Below are 23,199 nucleotides of genomic sequence, written 5' to 3' on the forward strand. Positions count from 1 at the left end.
ACTCATTTATCTGTCTTATGCTAAATTAAGTAACAGCAAATAATAGAATGACAAGTGACAGATCGCTCACTAAACTGAAGTGTGCAAGCAGACAGCTCACAGTGAGTTACTGTTCACTTCATTGAGAACTAATTACACTAATAATGGCCAGCCATGTGAATATCAAGTTACCACGATGATAGTGTTCTGAGAAATCAATAAAAACCAAGAAGCCAAATTGCCTTCTCTTATAAGACTTATGGCATTTTAGTTATATAAGATATATCAGATCATTAAAGATCCTGAAGTGTGGCAACTAGGAGTATACAGTATATTACCTTGCTGACACTGCAGCTTCTGAAATTATGGAAGTAACATGTAACCTTGAACCCCCACAGCAAAACCATGAATTGGGTAGCTATTCACTAAAACCACAGCAAAACAAAGGAAACATTATTTTTCTCCACTGGATTTTGCTCATCAAGGAGCAATCAAGGATATCGCTCATAGATATTGCAGTACTATTGCAGATAATGCACACAGAGATGTCACATACAGGGGCACGATGCACAGTGATGCTGCACTATAGAGATAAGGTCCACAGTGGTGTCATAGTTCAGTAAAGGCACATAGCAATATTACTTGGAAAAACCTCCAGCACTGCAGCAAAGTGGTAGCAGAGAAACCCTCATTTACTAAGACAAGACTTAAAAGCCACAAATACAGTTAGGTAGCAACAGGATGACAACGTGTTTCAGCTTCACCTAACAAACCTTAATCATGGTCATAATTAAGGCCTGTTAGGTCAAGCCAAAATTTATCGAAAGGTAGAGTCAATCGGGTGGCATTCAGCTACTACCACGAGGAAACGCCATTGACAGGAGAGCACGGATCCTCACTCTACCTGAGAACTATTCACCAAAGACGAAAAATGATCCAGCTCAAATCCAGCTATGCATAGCTTTCAATAACATGTACTTTTAAGTGCAACATTTTAATAAGACATGGACAAGGACATCGGAATAAATCCAATGCGTTTCAGACGCAAGTGTGTCCTTAATTATGGATAACAATATCTGTTTAAAAGCTGACATTTTAAATGCACGGAAAATAGACCATCTGACTAGCTGGTACCTCCCACAAGGGGGTGCACCCTTCCTGCTGAAGATCCGCTTGTGCCGTCATCATGGCAACGACGCATGAAACGTGACGGCCAGGCCCACCACAAGGGTGTGTCTGATCCAGCCAATCACATGCGTATATCATCGCCAAAACAACCGCAACATGATTCCGGTATTTGAAACACACCCCAGGAAGGAATATGGTCTGAAATGGCCATATGTCTGATTTGTAACTCTGGAAACTGGATTGCATAATGGCAACATGGAGGAGGCGAGAGACTTGTACCTATGAGAAAAAGGTACAAGTCTCTCGCCTCTTCCATGTTGCCGTTATGCAATCCAGTTTCCAGATCCCTCCTGCCACAGCTCCGGGTTCCAGCAAGTCCCCTGAGGCTGCTGGCTCTCCTTCACGCCGGGTTCCACCTCCTGGTGGGACCTGGCTGTTTGTAAAAAAAAAAAAAATAAATAAATAAGTAAAATAAAATAAATAAAATAAAAGTCCCATAATCTCCTCAGTTACACATATAATGCAAATAAAGTATATAAAACACAAAGAAATGTACATATTAGGTATAACCGCGTCCGTATTAAACTGTACAATAAATCTAAATCAATATTGAATCCTCTCGGTGAACGACGTAAAAAAAAAAACACGAAAAACTTCCCATAATATACAATTTTTCATCAAACACCAACACAACTAATGTTATAAAAATTGATGAAAAAAAGCTACGTTCCCTAATATGATACAACGGAAAAGAACAACTCCTTTTGCAAAAATAAGCCCTCAACCAAATCTGACAACAGAAAATAGAGAAGTTATGGCCCTGAAAAGTTGTCAATAGTAAAAACAATGTGATTTTCTCCAATTTTGGTTTTGCTCAGTAAAACTTAGCAAAGATAAGAAAAACTGTATAAAGGAGGTATCACCGTAATCGTAGTGAACCCGAGGATAAAGATAAAATATTATTTTTATGTTACGGTGAGTGGGAGAAAAAAAAGTGCTAAAAATCCAAAATAAAAATTGATGATTTTGTTTGTGTCCCTCTTGAAGTAGTTAATTAAATCTCATGAATAAGATATAGACCCCCAAAATGAAATATCTATAAATTGTATCTCATCCCATAAATAATAAGCCCTCATATGTTCGCATTACCAAAAAAATTAAGTTTTATAGCTTGTACAATGTGACAATACAAATCTGCTGTGAATAACGCTGCTTTGATCCTATGCCCGGCCGTGTGCCCATACAGCAGTTTACCACCACATATAGGGTATCAGTAAACTCAGGAGAAATTGGGCATCAAACATTGCAGAGGGTTTCATCATTTAATTTATTAAGAAACTGTTAGTTTTGGCCAAAATAAATGTATTTTCCCCAAAAATTCAAAAGTTTCTAAATCACAGGTCCATATTGTTTTAACCCATGTGAAACACTTAAAGGGTTAATAGACTTAATAGAAGTTGTTTTACATATGTCGAGGGGTGAAGTTTTAGGCCTTTCAAAGTCGCTTAAAAGCTGAGTTGTTCCTCAAAATGTGAGTTTTAGTGATTTTCATGAAAATGAGAAATCACATGTAAAGTTCTGCGCCTCATAACATCCTAGAAAAATGAGAGGACACATAAAATTCATCTCAACATGAAGCAGACATTCCGTAAATGTTAATTATCAAGCTTTTTGGGTGGTTTTACTTCCTGTCTGGAAAGCACAACATGTCAAACTTGGAAAATGAAGAATTTTTTACGAACTTTTGCCAAATTTTCACTTTTTTTCAGAACCAAACACAACATTTATCACTTAAATTTTACAACTAGCATGAAGTACAATGAGTCACAAGAAAACAATCTCAAAATCACCGGGATATGTTAAAGCGCTCCGAAGTTATAACCAATTATCATGCCACATGTCAGATTTGAAAAATCGAGTCTGGTCATTGAGCTGAAAATTAGCGTTGGTAATAAGGGGTTAAGCTCTTGGTTACCGCACAGCACAACATATACCAGTAGAATACACAGGAATAAAGTGCAATTAATTGAAAGATGATTTGGCAAACTGAAAAAAAGTTTATGATCTATAATCTATGATACTGACACTGTTATTTTTACACTCAGTGGAGAGTTTGATTGATGACTGTATGACTATATTTGCTTCCATTGATACTTTCCAGCTACAGCCATATAACCGTCTACAGATATATAGGTAACAATGCCAATGGCTCAGTTGGCACATATTGCTGTATTCCTAGCACTGTGTTGTCGATACATTAAACTCATAAGACAAAGAGTTAGTGAGTGATATATTTTTATAACCAACATCACATTGTGACATACCTAAGTGTGTAAAGTACTCTTCCATCATTCCATATCCTAAGCATCCTATTAGGAGTAGTTATCCAATGAGCATCGGCTTTCTTTGAATTGCGAAAAAATGTGTCTGGAATCCAAATCTTGCCAACCATGTTACTGTTCAGTCGAAGGACTTTTATGGTGCTATTGAACTTCAAGCGTCTGTCATACCAGGTTTGTGCAAAAAATATATCAATAGTATATTCCTGTAAAACAAAATACATTTGTGAAAGATGTGAAAGATTACAGGTTAAAGGAAACCCACCTGTTGAATTTTCCAACCTTAACTGGTCTCAGCAGATGGAGTAACAAAAAAATAGTTAAAAAAGCAAATAATAAGTTTTTGAAACCTTAGATTGGCTCAGGGATGCAGAGACGTTTCATCTTGTCATGCAGTCAAATTTCTAAATCATGCAAAATTTGGCTGGCTGTCCAGATAATTTTATTTGTAAATGTAACCTAGAGGCAATAGATCATTGTATAATGTGTGGATGTGCGGTCCAGTTCTTTTCTCTCCCAATGTTGGTACATTTGCATATGCTGATCTACGATTTTAAAAACTCATAACTTGAATTTTAGCAGGAAAATGCCTAGTAAGCACCATATATAAGGTCGTAGCTTGATGCTGTGGCAAGTATAAGGTTGTCAAAAACATATTTTGTATGCATGTACGCCAGCCGGGTCGGTTTTAGAAAAAGTGGGTTCCCAAAATAAAACTATGTTACGAACAGTCACAGTCAGTAAGAGGCTCCTTTGTCCCTTGATAATAATAACACTTTGTAGTTTACAAACAGTAGTATGGTAAGTGTCTGTAATACGGAAATATAGGAGAATTTTATAGATAGATAGAAGATAAAAATGGCTTGACAAAGGCTGATTAACAGCTGAAACGTTGCTAGAGATGGAATAAACCTCACATTTTTTTTCCCGATTCCTTGGAGTGCTGCCAATTTTTTGCTTCTATATCTACACTCTTTGGGTAAGAGTATTGGGATAGCACCCGTCTGAACCCTTTTTTTCCTGAAGGCTGTGCTGCTTTGCAATTTTTGTTTGTTTAGATAGAAGATAGATAGATACAATAAAAGAGATAGATGCATATATTATATATAGGAGATAGATGCAGTAGATAAATAGACAAAAAGCTAGATAGATAAATGGAGACAGGAGATGATAAGCATCTTCACCCGGGCATTCAACCAAGGGTATTAAAAGATCGAAACATCTTGTGCCCACAAAATTCCACATGTAGGAGGCCCCTATAGAACAGGGGACCTAGAGCAAATGACCAGTTTGCTGCCGCCTATACAACAGAAAAGCTCAAGGTATACACACTAAATATGTTTATAAACTTATAGTGGTAGACGGAGGCAAGCATTTGATCTGCTCAGTAATTTGTCACATCCAGCAGGAAATACTGGATCTTGTTTCCTGCTGGAGAGCCTAGTGTATGCTCAACGTAGGCCATAATATCCTACAGGATCTATTACCATAACATCATCAGCATATACTGCGGTTGTTTTCATAAGACAGTTATGTCACTTGGGAGAAACCCAGAACAGCAGTAAAACACTGTCCGCTGATGATGTTCCCTCATTCTTCCACTTGCGGGAGAAGGAACCAAAGTGGAGGACATAACCCACTGTAAGATCACAAAAAAACAATGACATTCTAGAATAATACAAACCTGGCAAGCCTCTAGAATTGAATGGTCATAGTATAGTGGGTGGGAGCAATACAAATCCCATCCAGGGTTAGAATCTGCAGGATTCTGCAAAATCCAAGCTTTGCATCCATATGTGACAACAAAAAACAGTGGAACCCAACTGTTTATGGCTGCTTCGTGCTGTGATCGAAATAAATGCAACATGTCTGTAGTGGTTCCAGCCAAAGTGTTGTTAGCTGTGCTATCATTGAGCATATGTTAATCATTCATCTCCATAAAATTTGCATTTCTTGGGGTGAGGTCAATGACTGCGGGCACAACTAATTATAAATGCATTTCCTAACATGTATGATGTGTTTACCATCAAATAATGTTTCCCAAAATTGGGTATTATTGGCTATAAAGTCACACATATAGCCAGAACTATACAGTACATGTACAAGAAACATACTTGAATGTTCAAGTGCCTATGAAAATGATAGCAGTGCGGATGTGTATATGTATACTATAAGCAGACACCACGATACAATAAAGGCATTAAAAACCAAATCAATAAAAAAAATGCATATATCCTCCAATTAAATACAAATATGTTTAATTGGGATTGAATTTGTCATTGAAAATGCTATTTTAAGGTCTAAACAAATTAATGGATAAAACCTTTTTTCATTTTTGTTTTGGTGCTTGGAAGAATCAATGAAAAAAGCTTTACTGACTGATTTAGAAAATAGTATGGTTTAATTACTTTACACTTTTTCATTTAACTTTTCTAAATAATTGCAGTCACCATCACATACATGTACTATATCCTGGCATCTTGCCTATTCCATCATGTACATGATTTTGTTAATGCATGGGTCAATGGTCCTGAAATACAGGCTGATGAAATAGTACAGCTGGAATATCTGTATGAATGATTTGTAATAATGAAAAATAAACATACTACTTACCATATTTATAGCATTTACTGGTCCAATGCTGTTCACATACATATCTGTATGTATTACTGTAGGTTTTACTGTTGGGAAAAAAAAAGCTCAATTATTGTATGTTTAATATCTATTAGTTTTGAATTATTGTCCATCTGAAGGCAATATTAACGTTCCACACCATTGTTCATGTTGCCTATTTATTTCCACAGTAAAAACAATAATAACGTTTTAGCAAGTCAAGTATTAATGTGTTTGTATAGCAGCGGTGAGGCTGGTAGAATTAGATGTTCAGATGACAGCTTACAGTTGCAAGTTACAATGCTTAGATCACGTTAATTGCAAACTGTCATTTATTTTAGCTTTTTATATATGAGATAAATTGTGTTTTGTGTATTTCTATTGCATTTTTCTATTGCTTTACTATTTACGTTTTAGGAGATAAAATGTTTTTATTACTTCACAACCCATTCTGTACTGTTTAAGGGGTAGGTTTTATCTTCCTAAAGCCTTGCAAACTCTTCAAGCTTACGTTCTACATATCAATTTTAGTAATGAACAAGAGAAAAGGCCAAGTCTAAAGAAGCAACCTTCTTTCTAACGGACACGAAACAGGCCCTGTTTTATCATTTCAAAGTCTTATTTTTTGAAATGATAGTTGTTTCATGATATCAGTTCTTGTCCCATACCTCCAATATCCGGCCTGAGCTTGTTGTCATAACCCTTTAAAAGTCCATTTAGAATAGATGTAACATCGTTATCGTGGAATTTTCTTGTTAATAGCCATGTTTTATTAGGTGTTGTTGCATCTTCATAATCTTCATCTTCTTTTTGAACAGAACTATGGTTAGAGAATAAATAAACCAAACTGAGATTATTATTTTTTAATCTTCAAATGCTCAATTTTAATAACATCTGCATCCATAACTTCAGTAACTTCAGTAACTGTCATCAACACCATGGTTACAGATGCATCGTAGTGGTAGGTTCCCTTTAACAACACATGGTCATATCATCTGGTTGTAAGGTAAAATATGGCATATCACAGCTGTTAACCCTGCAATCGCTGCCGGCAAAACTGCAGTAAAAAGCGAGCGGTGCATGGGCGACTCCACCTTGGCTTCGGGGAGTGACAATCTATCTCCATGACAGCCTCGGATCTTTGTAAGGCTGTATGATTTCTGGGCATTTTGTAATGAATGAGTTGCACATTATAATGAATGAGTAGTAAAATCCCCCTATACTGCCATACTGTAGTATGGAAGTATATGGTAGGATCAATAAGACAAACTAGGGTTAAAAGTACCCTAGGTGATCTGAAAAATAGTAAAAAAATGAATAAAAAAAGTTTAAAACTTTTTTTTTATAAAACCTAAAATTCAAATGACCCCCTTTTCCTAGAACTGATATAAATACAAATAAAAAGTAAAAATCATAAACATGTAAGGTATATATAATAATAATAACAATATAATAATCAATATAATAATCAATATAATAACGGTTATTCCTGGAGTTTAACCCCATAATCAAAAATTTGACTTTTCTGCCATTTTAAAACATATAAAAAATAAATAAAATTGATCAAAAGGCTGTAAAGTCCACAAAATGGTAGCATTGAAAGCAACATTTCAAGTAGCATATAATTACTCTACACACAGCTTCATACACTGAAGTATGAAAAAGTTATTAGTTCCAGAATACATGTCATTTGGGGCGCACAGTGAAAGCCATATAAAGCCAAGCCTGATTTCACCAATTTCACTGCATTTGGAATTGTTTTCCAAAAATTATTTACATTAAATACTGTCACTATGAAGTGCAATTTGTCGTGCAGAAAACAAGCCCTCACATAGCTCTTTACATGGAAAAATCTAATTTTAGAATCTTGAAGGTGGGGAGTGAAAAATGAAAACTCAAATATGAAAAGGGCCCTGGTCATTAAGGGGTTAAGCCAAAGTTTTGTCATTTCCAAAACACCACAAATATTCTATTTATTTGGAAAATCTCAACCATAAATTCTGATTAGTACTCCCTGGACCTGAATATAAAATCAATAAGTGGCCTACATTATTATCTCTTATCTCTTTTGTATAAGCAGTCATTTCAAATTTTAGCCTCCATTGCTGCACCACTATGGGCTATATGGGTTAGCAGAGGTAATATTGGCTGACCACCAAGAGCTGATATGCACTCAGAGACAAGAGCGCTGTCTGCTTCCTGTTCCACTCCTTGTTGATCAGCTGAGCCCCACCAATCTTATATTGAGGACTGATTCTGTTGAAAGTATTTTTTGCTTGGAAATTCTTTAAGGACACCTGTTTTAAATGAACTTCAATTTATAATTTCTAAAACGACAAAGTGAGCAAAGTCCAGGCATTCCAATGGTTTACTTTGCTATAGAAGTACTATAAAAGAAAAACAATACAATTGTGCAGCTAAAGAAATATACCATAAGCAATCCACAAGTATTAAGAGTTTTTCAGAGATCAGATTCTTGATGGTCTATTTTTGAGTTTGTTGAGGCTAACAATATCAGATTGGTGATTGGGGACTTGCGTGTGATGAAGCTGCAGTATCCTGTTCTGCCAATGCCAAGCACTGCCACCAAAACAAGCACCACAGTAAAATAAGGCAGTTGAATTGTAATATTTGTGCCAGCCTCCTTCCTCATCAGTCAGCAAGATGTGGCAAAAGTTACGCTGATTACATTGAATTGCTGACTGCATCGCTTGAACCAGATTATATCATTACATAAAAGGTTTTGGGATCCAACCCTCAGTGCTTGGCTTGCTATTGGTCAAAATTCTGTCTGCTCATACTTGGTATCTTCTGACCCTTTGACTTGTCTTTTTGGCATACCCTACTGTCTTTCAATTCACTACTTTACTGTCGCCTATGTTTCTTGCTTGGCTCTGGCGACTTTATTTATTTATTTTTCTTATCCTAGTCTGTTGTTATCTCTTAGAATTGAGGGTTGAGTATTGCCCATTTAGGGTGGGTGGGTAGTTAGGTATTTATCGTCTGGTACGTTCAGTTTTAGGGCTCAGAGTCTGTCTCTCTGTACCCCATCTGCCCTGTTAGTAGAGGCTTAGCAACTCCTCTGATCTTATATTAATAACTTAACCTAATTAAAGGTCATCAATTGTGTGACCCCAGAAAATCCCATTACGAGTAAGTCATTTTTGATCATGTAGAGCAATTGTGAATAGCACAGAATAATTTGGGCTGCTTGAGCTTATTATTTGAGCGCCAAAAAGACCATCATGTGGGGTAAGTAGGAGGAATTTAGTATGTTTAAAATACTCTTAAAAGCTCTGCCTATAATTATGTGCTGCTTAAATAATTACAAGTAATCTAAATGATATGTTTCACTTGTAATCCTCACAAGAATCATGAGCTCTATTCTATATTGGATATAGGTAATGTGATAGACATCTTGAGACAGAGTGATTATAACATGACTTTGCATTAAGGTTACATTGCCTTCTGTTACTTAGCAACTCAAAAGTCACCTCCCCAGCAGTTAACGCTACCTGCAGTAATATTATAGAAAACACTATAATAACAAATATACACTTTTTTTTCAGATTTTCTCAGTCATTGTGCCCAAAATATGAATCATTGTTTACAATGTTATATGATTAGCCATTTACATTCGTCCCAACAGCGACAATAAACAGCTTGTGCTAGATTCCTGGTGAAATAACATACAGTATACATAAGACACAGAGTAAATATACAGAAAGGTATTCTACCGTTTGCCACATTTCAGGCTTCAAACATAAAGATATAAAATTGTAATTTTTTTTAAATTAAGAATCAACAAGTGGGACACAATTGTGAAGTGGAACAAAATTTATTGGATATTTGAGACTAAAAAACAATTAACTGAAAAGTGGGAAATGCAATATTATTCAGCCCCTTAAGTTAATACTTTGTAGCACCCCATTTTGCTGCGATAACAGCTGCAAGTCGCTTGGGGTATTAGGTATTAGTTTTGCATATCCATAGAGTGAAATTCTTGCCCATTCTTCCTTGGAAAACAGCTGGAGCTCAGTGAGGTCGGATGGAGAGGGCCTGTGAACTGCAGTTTTGAGATTCTCTATTGGATTCAGGTCTGGATTTTGACTTGGCCATTCTAACATGGATTTATTTACTTGTGAACCATTCGATTATAGATTTTGCTGAATCTCTAATCAGTGTTCTTCTGAAGATGAAACTTTAGAGGGACGGCCGGGTCATGGTAGATTTGCGGTGGTCTTATACTGCTTCCATTTCAAAATCACCATTTTCACATTGCTCCATGGAATGTTTAAAGTTTGTGAAATCTCTTGTATCTAAATCCAGCTTTAAACTTCTCCATGGACTTGCCTGGTGTGTTCCTTCATGATGCTCTCTGTGCTTTAAACAGAACCTGAGACAGAGCAGGTTTATTTATATGGAGACTTGATTACACACAGGTGGACTACATTTATCATCATGAGTCATTTAGGGATAACGTTGGGCCATTTAGGGATCCTCACTGAACCTCTGGAGTGAATTTTCTGCACTGAAAGTAAAATGGCCGAATAATATTGCACACTTTTCAGTTTATTATTTTTTTTACAAAAATGTAAAATATCCAAAAAATTTCCTTCCACTTCACAATTGTGTCCCACTTATTGATTCTTCACCAAAAAATGACAAATGTGGCGAAAGGTAGAAAAATTCAAGGGGGCCGAATACTTTCACAAGGCAGTGTATTCTCTTGACCTTCATGGTGTTAAGCTTCCTCGTGTCTGAGCTTTAAACTCTAGGAAGTACAGTAAAGGGCTATCTTTGATATTTTAAAACATGAAGATTTGTTACAAAATGTCCAGCCAAGATGAATAGAACCTATAATTTTCCTTTTATTTTATTTGTGTGTACAAATACATTTTATTGCCTCATTTCTTTAGGAAAATAACTAAAAACTAAATTACCATCCCATTTACAGTGATCTAATGTCCAGAACTGGGACAGTAGCTATAGAAGAGTATATAGTAGCTAAAATTAATGATTTGAAGGGTACAGTTGGGACACAAATTTTATTAAAAGTTGCATCTTGAAACTTGTATGATGTAGAGCAACATACAAATGGAACTTTATATAACCCCAGTCTATGGCATATAGATACAAAGACAAAGTTAGCAAGAAACATAAAGGACTAAAGGGAGGATGTTTCTATATATTGACACAGGCTAGAAAAATCCATGACCCCATAATGGAAAAACCTGCTTGGTTATGACATCAAGTTCCTAGTATAAGATCATTGAATTGAATAAAATGTCACAGTAAACGGTCCAGGTGAGTGCATTAGGCAACTCAAATTCCATACAGCAAGAGCAGTTCACACCTTTCCCTTATCCCTAAAGGGTTCCTTTCCATGGCTGCAGTGTTACAAAAATCCATTTGTAAACTTATATGCAGATCACCTATTGTGAGTCATTCATAATAAGTGAGTCACAGATATTAAAATTTACTTGCATTGCCCTGCCTCCTTGTTCCTGGTTGACAGGTCTAAGTGCTATCATATTCTGCTGTGTCGAACATTTAGAAAGAGCTTACATCATTGGGCACTTCATATCATGTGACCAGGGTGGCATCATCTAAGGTTCCGTTACATCTGCAACGTCGTACCCTATGTTTGAATCTGATCGCATGAAATCACAGCATGCCTCTATGGAGGATTGGGAGAGGTAGATGTCCATGAAGGCCGCTGTGATTTCATGGGATCCGATATATGCAAAGTGTACAGTTTGCTAATATTAGTAGGCTTAAGGACCTTAGATTATGTCACTCTGGTCACATGACATTCTGGAAAGAGGCGTGGGACGTGTGGAGGTGTAGATGGACGGGGCAAGCCTTCTCTGATGCCAGGGGATATAACATAAAGTTGATTTATGGGGAAGTGAGAAAAACAAATTTTAGCTAAAAGAAAGGTGTCAGTTGGTAAATAGGGCTCCAATGGAACTTGTCAATAGCTGCCTTTGTGAAAATGTGGTGACAGGTTCCCTTTAAGCATTATGTGGTACCAAGCAGAGTAGGTACTATCAGTTTGACTACAAATAATGCCTGGCCATTGCCAAAAAAAAGTATATTAAAAAATACTAAGCTTAGGTTTTCATATAAACTATGCAGAAGATTAAGGAATACTGTAGACTCTGAATAAATTTATTGTTAACATGGCTATGGTCCAGTGATTTATTGGATGAATATCCGAACAACATTCCCTGTCATGGCTCTCGACATGCCAGACTACAAAGTAACGTTAATCAGGAAAAAAATAATAATCTGCAAAGGTTTTATATCTATGAGGGATATAATTAGGCAAGTGAATTCCTTAGCATATATAATTAGTGTGATTTTCGTCAACAATCTATTAAAGCATCAAGGAGCTATTTATAAACTTGGCACTTTATGTGTGATTTTTCCATTTGTATGTCTGATGTCTTACTTTCCTTACATGTATAGGAAATGAATGGTAAATAATATAAACTAGAACAGTTTTTTGTATTAAGTTATAATTTGTGTATGTACAAAAATAGTGACAAACATCACGAGTATAAATAAAAAAAATCATAAAAATATATTTACAGTTTTTTTTGGATTTCAAGCTTTTCCTTTTAATGCAACTACGCCCAATTTCTAAATAACATGATTTTGCATGGATATACTGTACATCATTTGAGGCTGGCATTTGTTTTACGTTGCATTTATAATATTTTTCAGTTATCATTTCCACAAAACCCTTTAAACTTAAACATCAGTGCCCACATCTCCACCACCTACCTTACAGTACAATGTGGCCACTATGCTAGATTTTATGGAATGATCTCAGCACCAGTTAGGTAAAACATATAAATAAATATTTGGACACTGACACACATTCAGTTTTTACAGTTAGGCACATCTTAAGAAAGAAAGCTCTGGAGAACAAAAAGATCAATGCAAAAAGACCTGGACACATATGGAAGACAACAACGGTGATGAATGCAGAATCGTTTCCATGGTAAAGAAAAACCCTTTCACAATAGCCATTTAAGTGGCTAGATTGGACTTTGCAAGAAAAAAACAGCACAGTTCTGGGAGAACATTCATTGGAAAAATGGAGCCAACATTAACCTTTACCAGAATGATGGAAAAAGGTATTGTGAAGGTGTGCCACAGCCCATGATCCAAAGCATACCACATCATCTGTAAAACAATGGAGTCAGTATAAGGGCTTTGGCATGCACGGCTGCCAGTGCGATCAGATTTTGGCGCCAACTTTCATGCAACACAAATCGAGGGGACGTGGCCGTCGGAAAACAACCCGACTGATTCAGACTAAGCACGGGATTTAAAATTCAAATTGTGTTGCAAGACAATGCACTCACATTCACCGGGAAGAAGAAGGTGAACTCCGGCAGACCTGAGCGTGGGAAGCGACACATGCAGGATATCGGGCGCACAATCTTAGTGAATCGTGCCGGACTTCATCCTCGTCGGACATTGCACCTCGGGGATTGCAACAGGACCGGGTAAGTAAATGTGCCCCATAGAGTCAGCTCTGCTATATTCCGCCCTCCCCTGGAAAGACATTATCTGTCTGTAGCTTATAGAGTAAGTCTCTGCACGCTGCTGCTTGCCTGCAGGAAACGCCTGTGTCTGAGCTTGGCTTGTAATGCAGGGGGGAAGGAGGCAGAGAGCACTGCAGTGTGCACACAGGAGAAGATATTCATGAGAAGAATCCGACCATAGTCAGAAGATCCAGGGGCAACCAAAATTGTATTAAAATTCCAAGACTGATACAGACAGTTTGGAATTATATGTGTGAAATGCTGTATTTTTGTTAATAACAGTGAATTAGAGAATGTGTTTTTTTGTTATCCTGAGTATAATTAAGAAGGAGGAAACACAGTATCTGGTGATATCAGGAAGTCATTGCAAACAAAAGGTCTTCAACCAAGTATTAGAAATTAACATTTTATTTTCAATTTTTTAATTTATTCAAATACTTTTAACCCCTGAAATGTAGAGGTGTGTTTAAAATGTTTTTAAAATGCTTTAGTTCCTCACATTTTCTGCAATCATTTTGTTCAGTCAAATGAATTAAAGTTGAAAGTCTGAACTTCAACTGCACCTGAGTTGTTTTTCTCAGAATTCCTTGTGGTAATTTACAGAACTAAAATTAGAAAAAAGTTTCTGTTCAAATATTTATGGACCTAACTAATATATGTAATATGTGATGTGGACATGTGTTTAACCTGCTACTATATATTTATGATACTGTAATTTATATAATCTGCAGTGTACATGTATGGAGTTTTAGAGTGTCTAAATAAAAATACCCTGGTGCATTTTTTGTATAATTTTCAATAAACAAACATATAATTTATTGATAAGCTTAGAGAGCCATTATTTATCCCATAGTGTTAAGCAATGCACCCTCCTTCTGTTTAAGGTCAGTGATAGAGGCATCAGTGTATTCAGCTGAATACTAAAGCCTTACTTCATTACACAGAGATTTACTAGTGCAATACAGACAGCTTTTCAATGGTTTATGGGCAGCTTTTTACAGCATGATAGTCCATTGTAATTGATGTGTCAGTTATCTCAGGAATCATTAATTTGACAACAGACTGAGGCTCACAAGGAGGATGGAAATGGAACATTTCTTAATACCTCACTACTTTTAGTACTGTTCTTGTTGTTTCTGCTCCCCCATTAAACCCCTGACCCTGATTTCTGTTAACTTTGAACAATTATCAGAAACCCTGAAGAAGCCACTTTGTGACTATACAAGTGTTCCCCATGCTCATAACTTTATCTGTTTTTGTGCTCTAATCTCTGTTAACATCATCTATTATTTTATCCTACAGACTTTGTATTGTCACATCTGTTATATGATGCTTTTTGACAAGGCTATTGATGATATAATATTGCGGTATATTATTTGATTCCATATTTTTATTCTAGATTTCCTTTTGTGTGAGTTTATGAACACTGCTATTGACTTTTAGACATGTATTAGATAAAGTGGGTGTGATAGGGGAACCTCGTTCATCCTTTGTATTTGGAGGCTTGTTTCTCTATGTATTTGGTGGTTACGTTTTTTGTATCCATATGTATTAATACATTTTGTGTGAAATAACAATGCTTCCCTTTTGTCCTTATATGACTTTTGATTGGGTATTTATAAGCAATTGAAAACACTTTTATTTTTGCTGTTGTACGCCTTGGCTTGTATTAGGATTGCCTAAATGATAATAGAATACAGAGAGGCGATGATTGTCAATATAGCCAAAAAAGGGTTTTCCTACACACATAATGGCAAGGAGGAAGGATTCGGTGCCCCCTGTGTACCATGGCTGTTGGAGAAAACTAAGATCCGGGACATGTTGCCTATGGCTGGAAACAAAGTAGGGAGAAGAATGATTTGGCAATCTCTGTGTAGCATTGCGTAATCTGTGCGCGCTATATAAATAAAGGAGTTATTATTATTATTAACCCCATAGCGCAATAAGACGTACCCTTACGTCTTACTGCGCATGGGGGAGTATGAAGAGGGCTCACAAGCTGAGCCCTCTTCATACTCACCGGGCATTTGCTTCATAATGAAGCAAACGCCCGTCGCTAACACCCGCGATCGGTGCTTGCACCGATCGCGGGTGTTAACCCTTTGATTGCCGCCGGCAAAGCTGCCGGCGGCATTAAAGAGCCGGCGGCGCGTGGGCGCCGCCATCTTGGCTCCGATCGTCACTCCCCGTGACGTCACCGGGGAGCGGCGATCCGTTGCCATGACAGCCTGGGATCACACAAAGATCCCAGGCTGTCATGATCGAGGCTATCTATTATAATGTGCGATCTGCACATTATAATAGATGGTATGCAAAATCCCCATATACTGCCATACTGTAGTATGGCAGTATATGGTAGGATCAATCAGACAACCTAGGGTTAAAGTACCCTAGGGAGTCTGTAAAATAGTAAAAAAAATAAATAAAAAAAAGTAAAAAAAAAAAAATTATATTAAAAAAACATAAAAATTCAAATCACCCCCCTTTCCCTAGAACTGATATAAATATAAATAAACAGTAAAAATCATAAACACAATAGGTATCGCCGCGTCCGAAAATGCCCGATCTATCAAAATATAATAACCTTTTTTCACTGCGTTAAACCCCGTAGCGGAAAATAGCGCCTGAAGTCGCAAATGGCATTTTTTTGCCATTTTGAAAAATAGAAAAAATTCTATAAAAAGTGATCAAAATGTCGAACAGTCCTAAAAAGAGAAGCATTGAAAACGTCATCAGAAGTCGCAAAAAATGACACCACCCACAGCTCCATACACCAAAGTATGAAAAAGTTATTAGCGCAAGAACACGGCAAAATGAAGAATTTTTTTTCTGTACAGGAGGTTTTAATTTTTGTAAATGTATGAAAACATTATAAAACCTATACAAATTTGGTATCCCCGTGATCGTATTGACCCAATGAATGAAATAGACATGTCATTTAGGGTGCACAGTGAAAGCTGTAAAAACCAAGCCCACAAGAAATGGCGCAAATGTGTTTTTTCATCATTTTCACTGCATTTAGAATTTTTTTCCCGCTTCCCAGTACACGGCATGGAATATTTAATACCATCACTACGAAGTGCAATTTGTTACGCAGAAAATAAGCCGTCACACAGCTCTGTACATGGAAAAATAAAAAAGTTATAGATTTTTGAAGGTGGGGAGTGAAAAATAAAAACGCAAAAACGAAAAAGGGCCTGGTCCTTAAGGGGTTAATATTATTATTATCGCTACCTGCAGTGCTACAATTGGGAGTCTGTTCCTTCTGGACCCATCCTCTGGACAAGGGCTGAGCAGACCCAAGTAGCAAGCCCGACCCAGACACAAACTGACTGAAGTTGGTGTTCGGGAGGGGGGTGAACTTGCTAAGTTCGGTACGGACCTGAACTTTGCAGTTAAGACCAACTCGACACCCGCTCTACACCCGCTCTGTTACACCTCTGGGTATAAATAATAATTAACTTCATTTCTATCTGATATTAAAGTGGGGTAATAATATAGAGAACTGTAACAATATGCATTTATTCATGAAATATATTTTATTAAATTTTGCTCCACTTGGCAGAAAAATGTTGTGGACAAACACTATAATGAAGAATTAAAATGCTACTGACCCTTAGTCCTGTAACTTTGGCCCTGTGGAGGAAACACAGGATAGAAGATGGCTGTTGGTCACATGACCTGCACCTGCCTGGGCAGGTCATGTGATCATCACTATGTTTGGCTGTAGTAGGTTGCGTGCAGTGAATCTAGTATAGCTAGTGTTGCACCTTAGTGAGGCAGTGTGCAGTGATGGCGATTACTGTGGTAACAGAGCAAGAAAATCTGTTAAATCATCACTAGAAGCAGAGCATAAGAGAGAGAAGCTGTTCCTGAGAACTGAGGAATCATGGGAGTTGTAGTTGTAGATGGTGGCCATCTCTGCCTACTGTAGAAAGACCATACATTTTTGGGAATCATAAAAGGAAACTATTTAAGCTCCATTTTTGTATCATCAGTCCATACTCCCATAATGCCCCTTTAAACATTATGACTTCTTATATTTTTAAACCCACTCTAGAAAAATGGAATAGGGATATTACTCATAAAACTCAATATTTTTTTGCAGATATTTTCACAATAAACTCTAAAAGCCACTTCAGATCCTGTCAGTACACGAGACATAGATTTCTACAACATGGGAAAATGGGAAATAGAGAATAAAATGCTTCTCGATTGATTCTGGTAGTAAATAAATGCATTACCGTATACAGATGAAGGGAGGATTTTCAAATGAATTCCCTGGTTTAAAATAATCCCATGCTTATATGCTATAATTCCAGACATGAAATATTCTAAAAGCACTTAAAAAACACAAACCAAGTGTGTGCTATCTAAGTGTTGATCAGAGCACAGTGTCAGATGCAGTGCTATCAGATGTTCAATAGTAATAGGTGGACTCTTTCTATCTCAGATGCATTTTCCGGTTTTCACAAAGAGGAATGGATTATGCCATATACTGCTGGGTAATAGCTTCATAAATTGTTAAAAGGTTTCCATTTTGTTAGCATTGACCTTCACTGAATAAAGCATCCTTTCTGCAGTATTAGTCATAGACTTCCTGCACACCATAACACAATGTTTTCTAAGCTAGTATTTATTCTTTATCAGGAATATCTACAATGATCTTTATTACCGTTGGGAAAATCATCAAATTTAAGACAATAATTTGATCCCACTGAAGCTGCTCTCATCTCCGCCTTTACCTCCATTGTTAGAATAAGTTGGGAGGATTCCCATCATAATATTTCAATGGTTGACAGGAATATATCTCACTGTATGGTCATATGTGAGATCATTCCTTCAATTTGGCTCCTCCCCCTGAAAGTCGTAGGGGAAGCAAACATCAGTAGCAGTCAGTGATTTGCTGTTGTTCTCTCCATATTTGAACAGTTACATTACTGGAGAAACTGTGTACGCTCAAAGGCTTTGCTTGCATCTGTCTCCAATACCCTTTAATGGTCTCCGCTGACCATATGATGCTTCTTCCTGCTGGATGCAACAAACATTATATTTAAGATACTGGTGTCTTTCAACTTGTGTATATGTAACCATCAAATGTGTATACCAGGAGCTTTCCTATATAGGTGTCATAAAGATAAGGTGTGAATAAGTACTGAGTTTGTTAGTAGACAGATAAAAATTGAGATTCCTTAGTTGTTGATACCAATTGTAGGCTAACTTAAAAAGTTGAGAACAATAGATCTTATCCAGGGTATCAGCCCCTTGGGGCATATTATTTAGGCCTTATAGAGAAGACTATGCCTCTATGCTATATGACCTGTAATATAGACTGTAATAATGTCTCATAAACTAAATATAACCTATGATTGCTAGGATGTTGCTAATGAGGAAATTTGTAGCCATATTAATGTTTGTTATAAGATATGTGTAAATGCATGCTGGCACACAGTTAATAACTCTGAGGCATAATAAACATGGCTGCTCAGCAGGGGATGTATTTTCAGGATCCCAAATAATCAGCATAATTAAGGAGACCATAACAAAATGTAAAGTTTTGGTTTTGGACCACTTAGACATAGACAGAGGCAGAGGTTGCATTAACGCCTATAAAAGCATCTACAACACTTTTATATACAGTCTTTTTTTTTTTTTAAATATGGATTTAACCACGTTGGACTACCCACTCACCTCCCGCTGGGCCGCAAGCTGCAGCTAATTCATGCTACACAGTGCTGCAGCACATGGTTCTGCTAGAAGATCAAGCGACCAGGCCTCAGATACTCAGTCACATGACCTTCTACAGTGGACTTGAGCAGTGAGTAGCTCTGCTCATCCCAATGGCAGAGTGCGCTCCTGCACACAGACCCATGGGCAGGATTGTTCTGTACTGTGACAGGGGGCTGATGTGCTTTACTATGTAAGATTACAATAATTGTCTGAATTGTCTATATAAGCTAAAAATACTCCTCAAAAATGGTGAAAGGAGTATTATTACTCTTCTAGTAAAATGTTAATGTGTCCTCTGGACAAGGTTTTAAAGTGTTTTACATGGATGCCTCTCCGTAGCCATGATACAGACAGACAGTGAGTAGTGCTTCCTCTAATATTAGGTTTTTGTTGTATATTTGATTATGTTTTTTATAATAATAAATGTGTTCAGTTGGTAAAACTAATGAAGATTGCAGATTGCTTTTATAACACGCCCTTTTGTTATTAGTTGTAAAGGGAGCTCATATACACAATTGCAATGTAAGCAGTAATGCTATTTCACTGCCCTAATAAACACAATGAAAGTAATGCAATTAGCAACCAAGAAAGTGCCCATTGCAGAATTTACTCTAATGTAATTTTCTTCATGCCTCTACGCTAATGGATAATATCCTCTTCTCATCATTTTCATCTCCCTGTTGACTCATTTGATCTATTTCAATGTTTAATATCTACTCTACATTGACACTGTATGGCGGGTATATGCTTTATGACAGCGGCATTATTCACTCAAGGGAAGGATTGTATCTTCCACCTGGATATTAATTAGCATCCTTTATTCTAGCCAACACCTTAGGCATCCTGGCAAAATCCATCCCGCTATGTCCATGATGTGAAGAACCACAAATCCTTAGTTTTATTATTTACCCCTCATAGAGGATGTACTCTAATATGTAAGGGGGTGCACCAGTGCTATATTAATTGATGAGGGGTGTTGTGCTACATATTACTGAATGAGATGGTGCTGTTGGAGGTGCTTTATGCATTTGAGGGTGCTCTACCTAATGAGACGCCTTCTATACATAAATAATTTAGTGGGTAGAATACATATTTACTCAAGAAATACTATTATTTTTAAGGGCTCACTTTGCATCACTTAATATATGTTCATCTTGTTTTATTTTGGAGTGTAAGAAATAGTTGGTATTTAGAGGACATTATCCTATAAGACACTGTGGAATTCTTTGGGTTGCAATGTGAAGCAGCAAGAGGCTGGGCAGCACATTGATACTTTTTACAGTAATACTTTTAAAATGTTTTTCAAATTTAATGGGTGGTGTAGAGAGTGTAGTAATAGGCTTAAAGATAAACCAAACTTATCAAACAGATCATGCACTTGGTACAGCTCTAAGGAGGTAATTTATCCTAGAATTTTCTTTTTTTTGCAACTTTTTGTGATATATTTGTGCCTAAATTTGTGACTTTTCTACTCACCTAGCAAAGTAAGCCGTGCAAGAATTTTTCAGTGTGGAACCTGATATATCTTTAAAAGCTGGATATACCAGACATAGGAAAAACTTAAAAATTAGTTACAGACCTTCATTTCCACAAACAAACAATCAGAATGTGCAAGCAGAGAAATAAATTTAGTAGCATGATAATAATTAAAATTACCCTCTTAAAATGTTGATCTTGTGCAGTGGTGTAACTGGAAGCTGATGGGCCCCAGTGCAAAGTCTGTGCCAGGCCCCCCGACTATTATGTATGGGTTTAAAGTACCAGTCTTCTCAAGGGAAAAGTGAAATCTTATGGGCCTCTTGGGTCCGATTGTGATCCCACCCTCTGCTGCCATTCAAGTTCGCCTCTGACCTTGCATTATACTAACTGTAAACAGCAAAATACTGTAATTTATAGCAACTCCATACATTTATTATTACACTAGTCATTTATTGCTTTATGCCTTTAAAAAAAAATTGGTCTATGTTAATACATAGGAAACTCATAGGCAGAATGGAAATTTCTGTTGGCAGTGACTGCATAAATATGTATTGGCATTGATCAGTTAGCAAGCTTTGCCAGAATTCTATCACCCTACAAGATGTCAAGAATACAAGAGCCACAGTTACTCCTACTTGTTGATGGCCTCAAATAAAAAATATTTTTGCCAATAACTTATTTCCTTTTGAAATCCTGAAATATTGAAATATTGAAGCATACAAGCTATGCTGCCAACATATTTTTTTACCAAACCAAAACTAATGGCCATCTTAAACTCCAATGCCATGTTAATTTTTTCCCCAAATTGTCTTATAATGGATTGATTCAATATTACTGGCAATACATGGCAACAGTTTGTATGAACTTTTTGCTCATATTATTGAAACCATACCTCACCTTTCAACACATTTAGCAGGAGACATTTGATATCCTCTCTGAGCTGGGGGGTGGAGGCCTAGTAGCTGTGACTCATTCCTCCTCCATTCATAGAACTACTGCCTGATCTAATAATTTAATAGAGCAGATTGGTTAACCTCTTGCTGCACCATGACGTACCCCAACGTCATGGTGCGGCAGCAGGTGTATGAAAAGGGCTCACGGTTGAGCCCTCTTGATGCACACTGGGTGTTTGCTGTATAATGCAGCAAACACCCACCACTAAAACCCACAATCATTGCTGGAACCAATCGTAATATTAACCCTTTACATGCCCCAGCAAAGCTACCAGCGACATGTAACAAACGGTTGCATGTGGGCGCAGCCATCTTGGTTGTGACTGTGAATTTTGAAAGTAGGGAGTGAAAATTAAAATGCAAAAACGAAAAAGTGAGGTTTCCTTAAGGGGTTAAACTGCACCAGATTTATCAAAGTATCTAATACTGTATAATATACCTTAGTTTAGGATAGTCAACTCTAACTTTTCAACTCCTATTAGTTGACCTTTTATGTCACACAAATGCACTGATATTCTGGCATATTTGCATAATATTTGGCCAATGCTCTTTAGTATTTAGACAATCGAAAACTCGATTTGTAATGGGCATTTTAGGCAAATTACTAGAGATTTCGCTTCATAACATATTGAGAAATCAGCCCCAAGATGCTTTCCATCCTGAAGTCTGTGGAGATTGTAAGGCAAAGAAGATTAGGAAGGAGGGAGGTTGATAAAAAGATAGTAGGTTGTGAAAGAATCACTTCGCTCTAAATTATTGAAGTTTGCAACCATTTAACCACTAAATGCCAATTTTGATGTGAAAAATGAATAACTTTTGTTATTTATGGTACCTAGGAGAGGCAGGGCCCCATAGCAGACTTCTGAATGGGGCCCCCTACCCCCTGAAAAAGTATAGATATTTGTATACTCACACATCTATACACTCTAAAACACATATATACAATAAACACATACACTCTAAACACTTACACACATTTCTACACTTATCCACACACATTTATTATGCACTGATATTTATGTTTTGCTGCACACTTATACAGTATAATATAAGATAAGATGACCCCTTATTATTCTCACAGTGGGGAAATTCACAGCATTACAGCATCAGAGAGACTACAGTACAAACAATGCCATGACAGAACAATAATATTAGGGATAAATGAATAAAATGAAAAGAGGGATAAAAAGACAAGAAAAAGAAGACAAGCAAATATTGTCAGTTTGGCATTCAGTCTGTGGATGGGACCTGCACGGACTGGTTAGGTGCTGAGCACAGGATTCTTCTGTTTGGGCCTGGATAGTTGAACAGCTTAATAGCAGTTGGGAGGAAGGACTCACAATAACGCTCCCTCTCACACTTGAGGTGAAGCAGTCTGTCACTGAAGGTGCTTCCCATTGCCACCACAGTCTCATG

General features: G+C 37.0%; 1 protein-coding gene across 2 annotated transcripts in view; it reads right to left on the reverse strand.

Moving 5' to 3' along the window:
- The window catches only part of GABRG2 (gamma-aminobutyric acid type A receptor subunit gamma2), an 82,554-nt gene that overhangs the window by 45,693 nt on the left and 13,662 nt on the right, over positions 1-23,199 (reverse strand). For both annotated transcript variants that reach the window (XM_072145892.1, XM_072145893.1), the window contains exons 2-4: positions 6,728-6,879; positions 6,060-6,127; positions 3,432-3,652 (exon numbers count right to left, since the gene is read on the reverse strand). In XM_072145892.1, the coding sequence (XP_072001993.1) occupies positions 3,432-3,652; positions 6,060-6,127; positions 6,728-6,879 (441 nt within the window). The remainder of the gene's footprint in view (positions 1-3,431; positions 3,653-6,059; positions 6,128-6,727; positions 6,880-23,199) is intronic.

The sequence above is a fragment of the Engystomops pustulosus genome, chromosome 4, assembly GCF_040894005.1.
Source record: "Engystomops pustulosus chromosome 4, aEngPut4.maternal, whole genome shotgun sequence".
Classification (NCBI taxonomy): domain Eukaryota; kingdom Metazoa; phylum Chordata; class Amphibia; order Anura; family Leptodactylidae; genus Engystomops; species Engystomops pustulosus.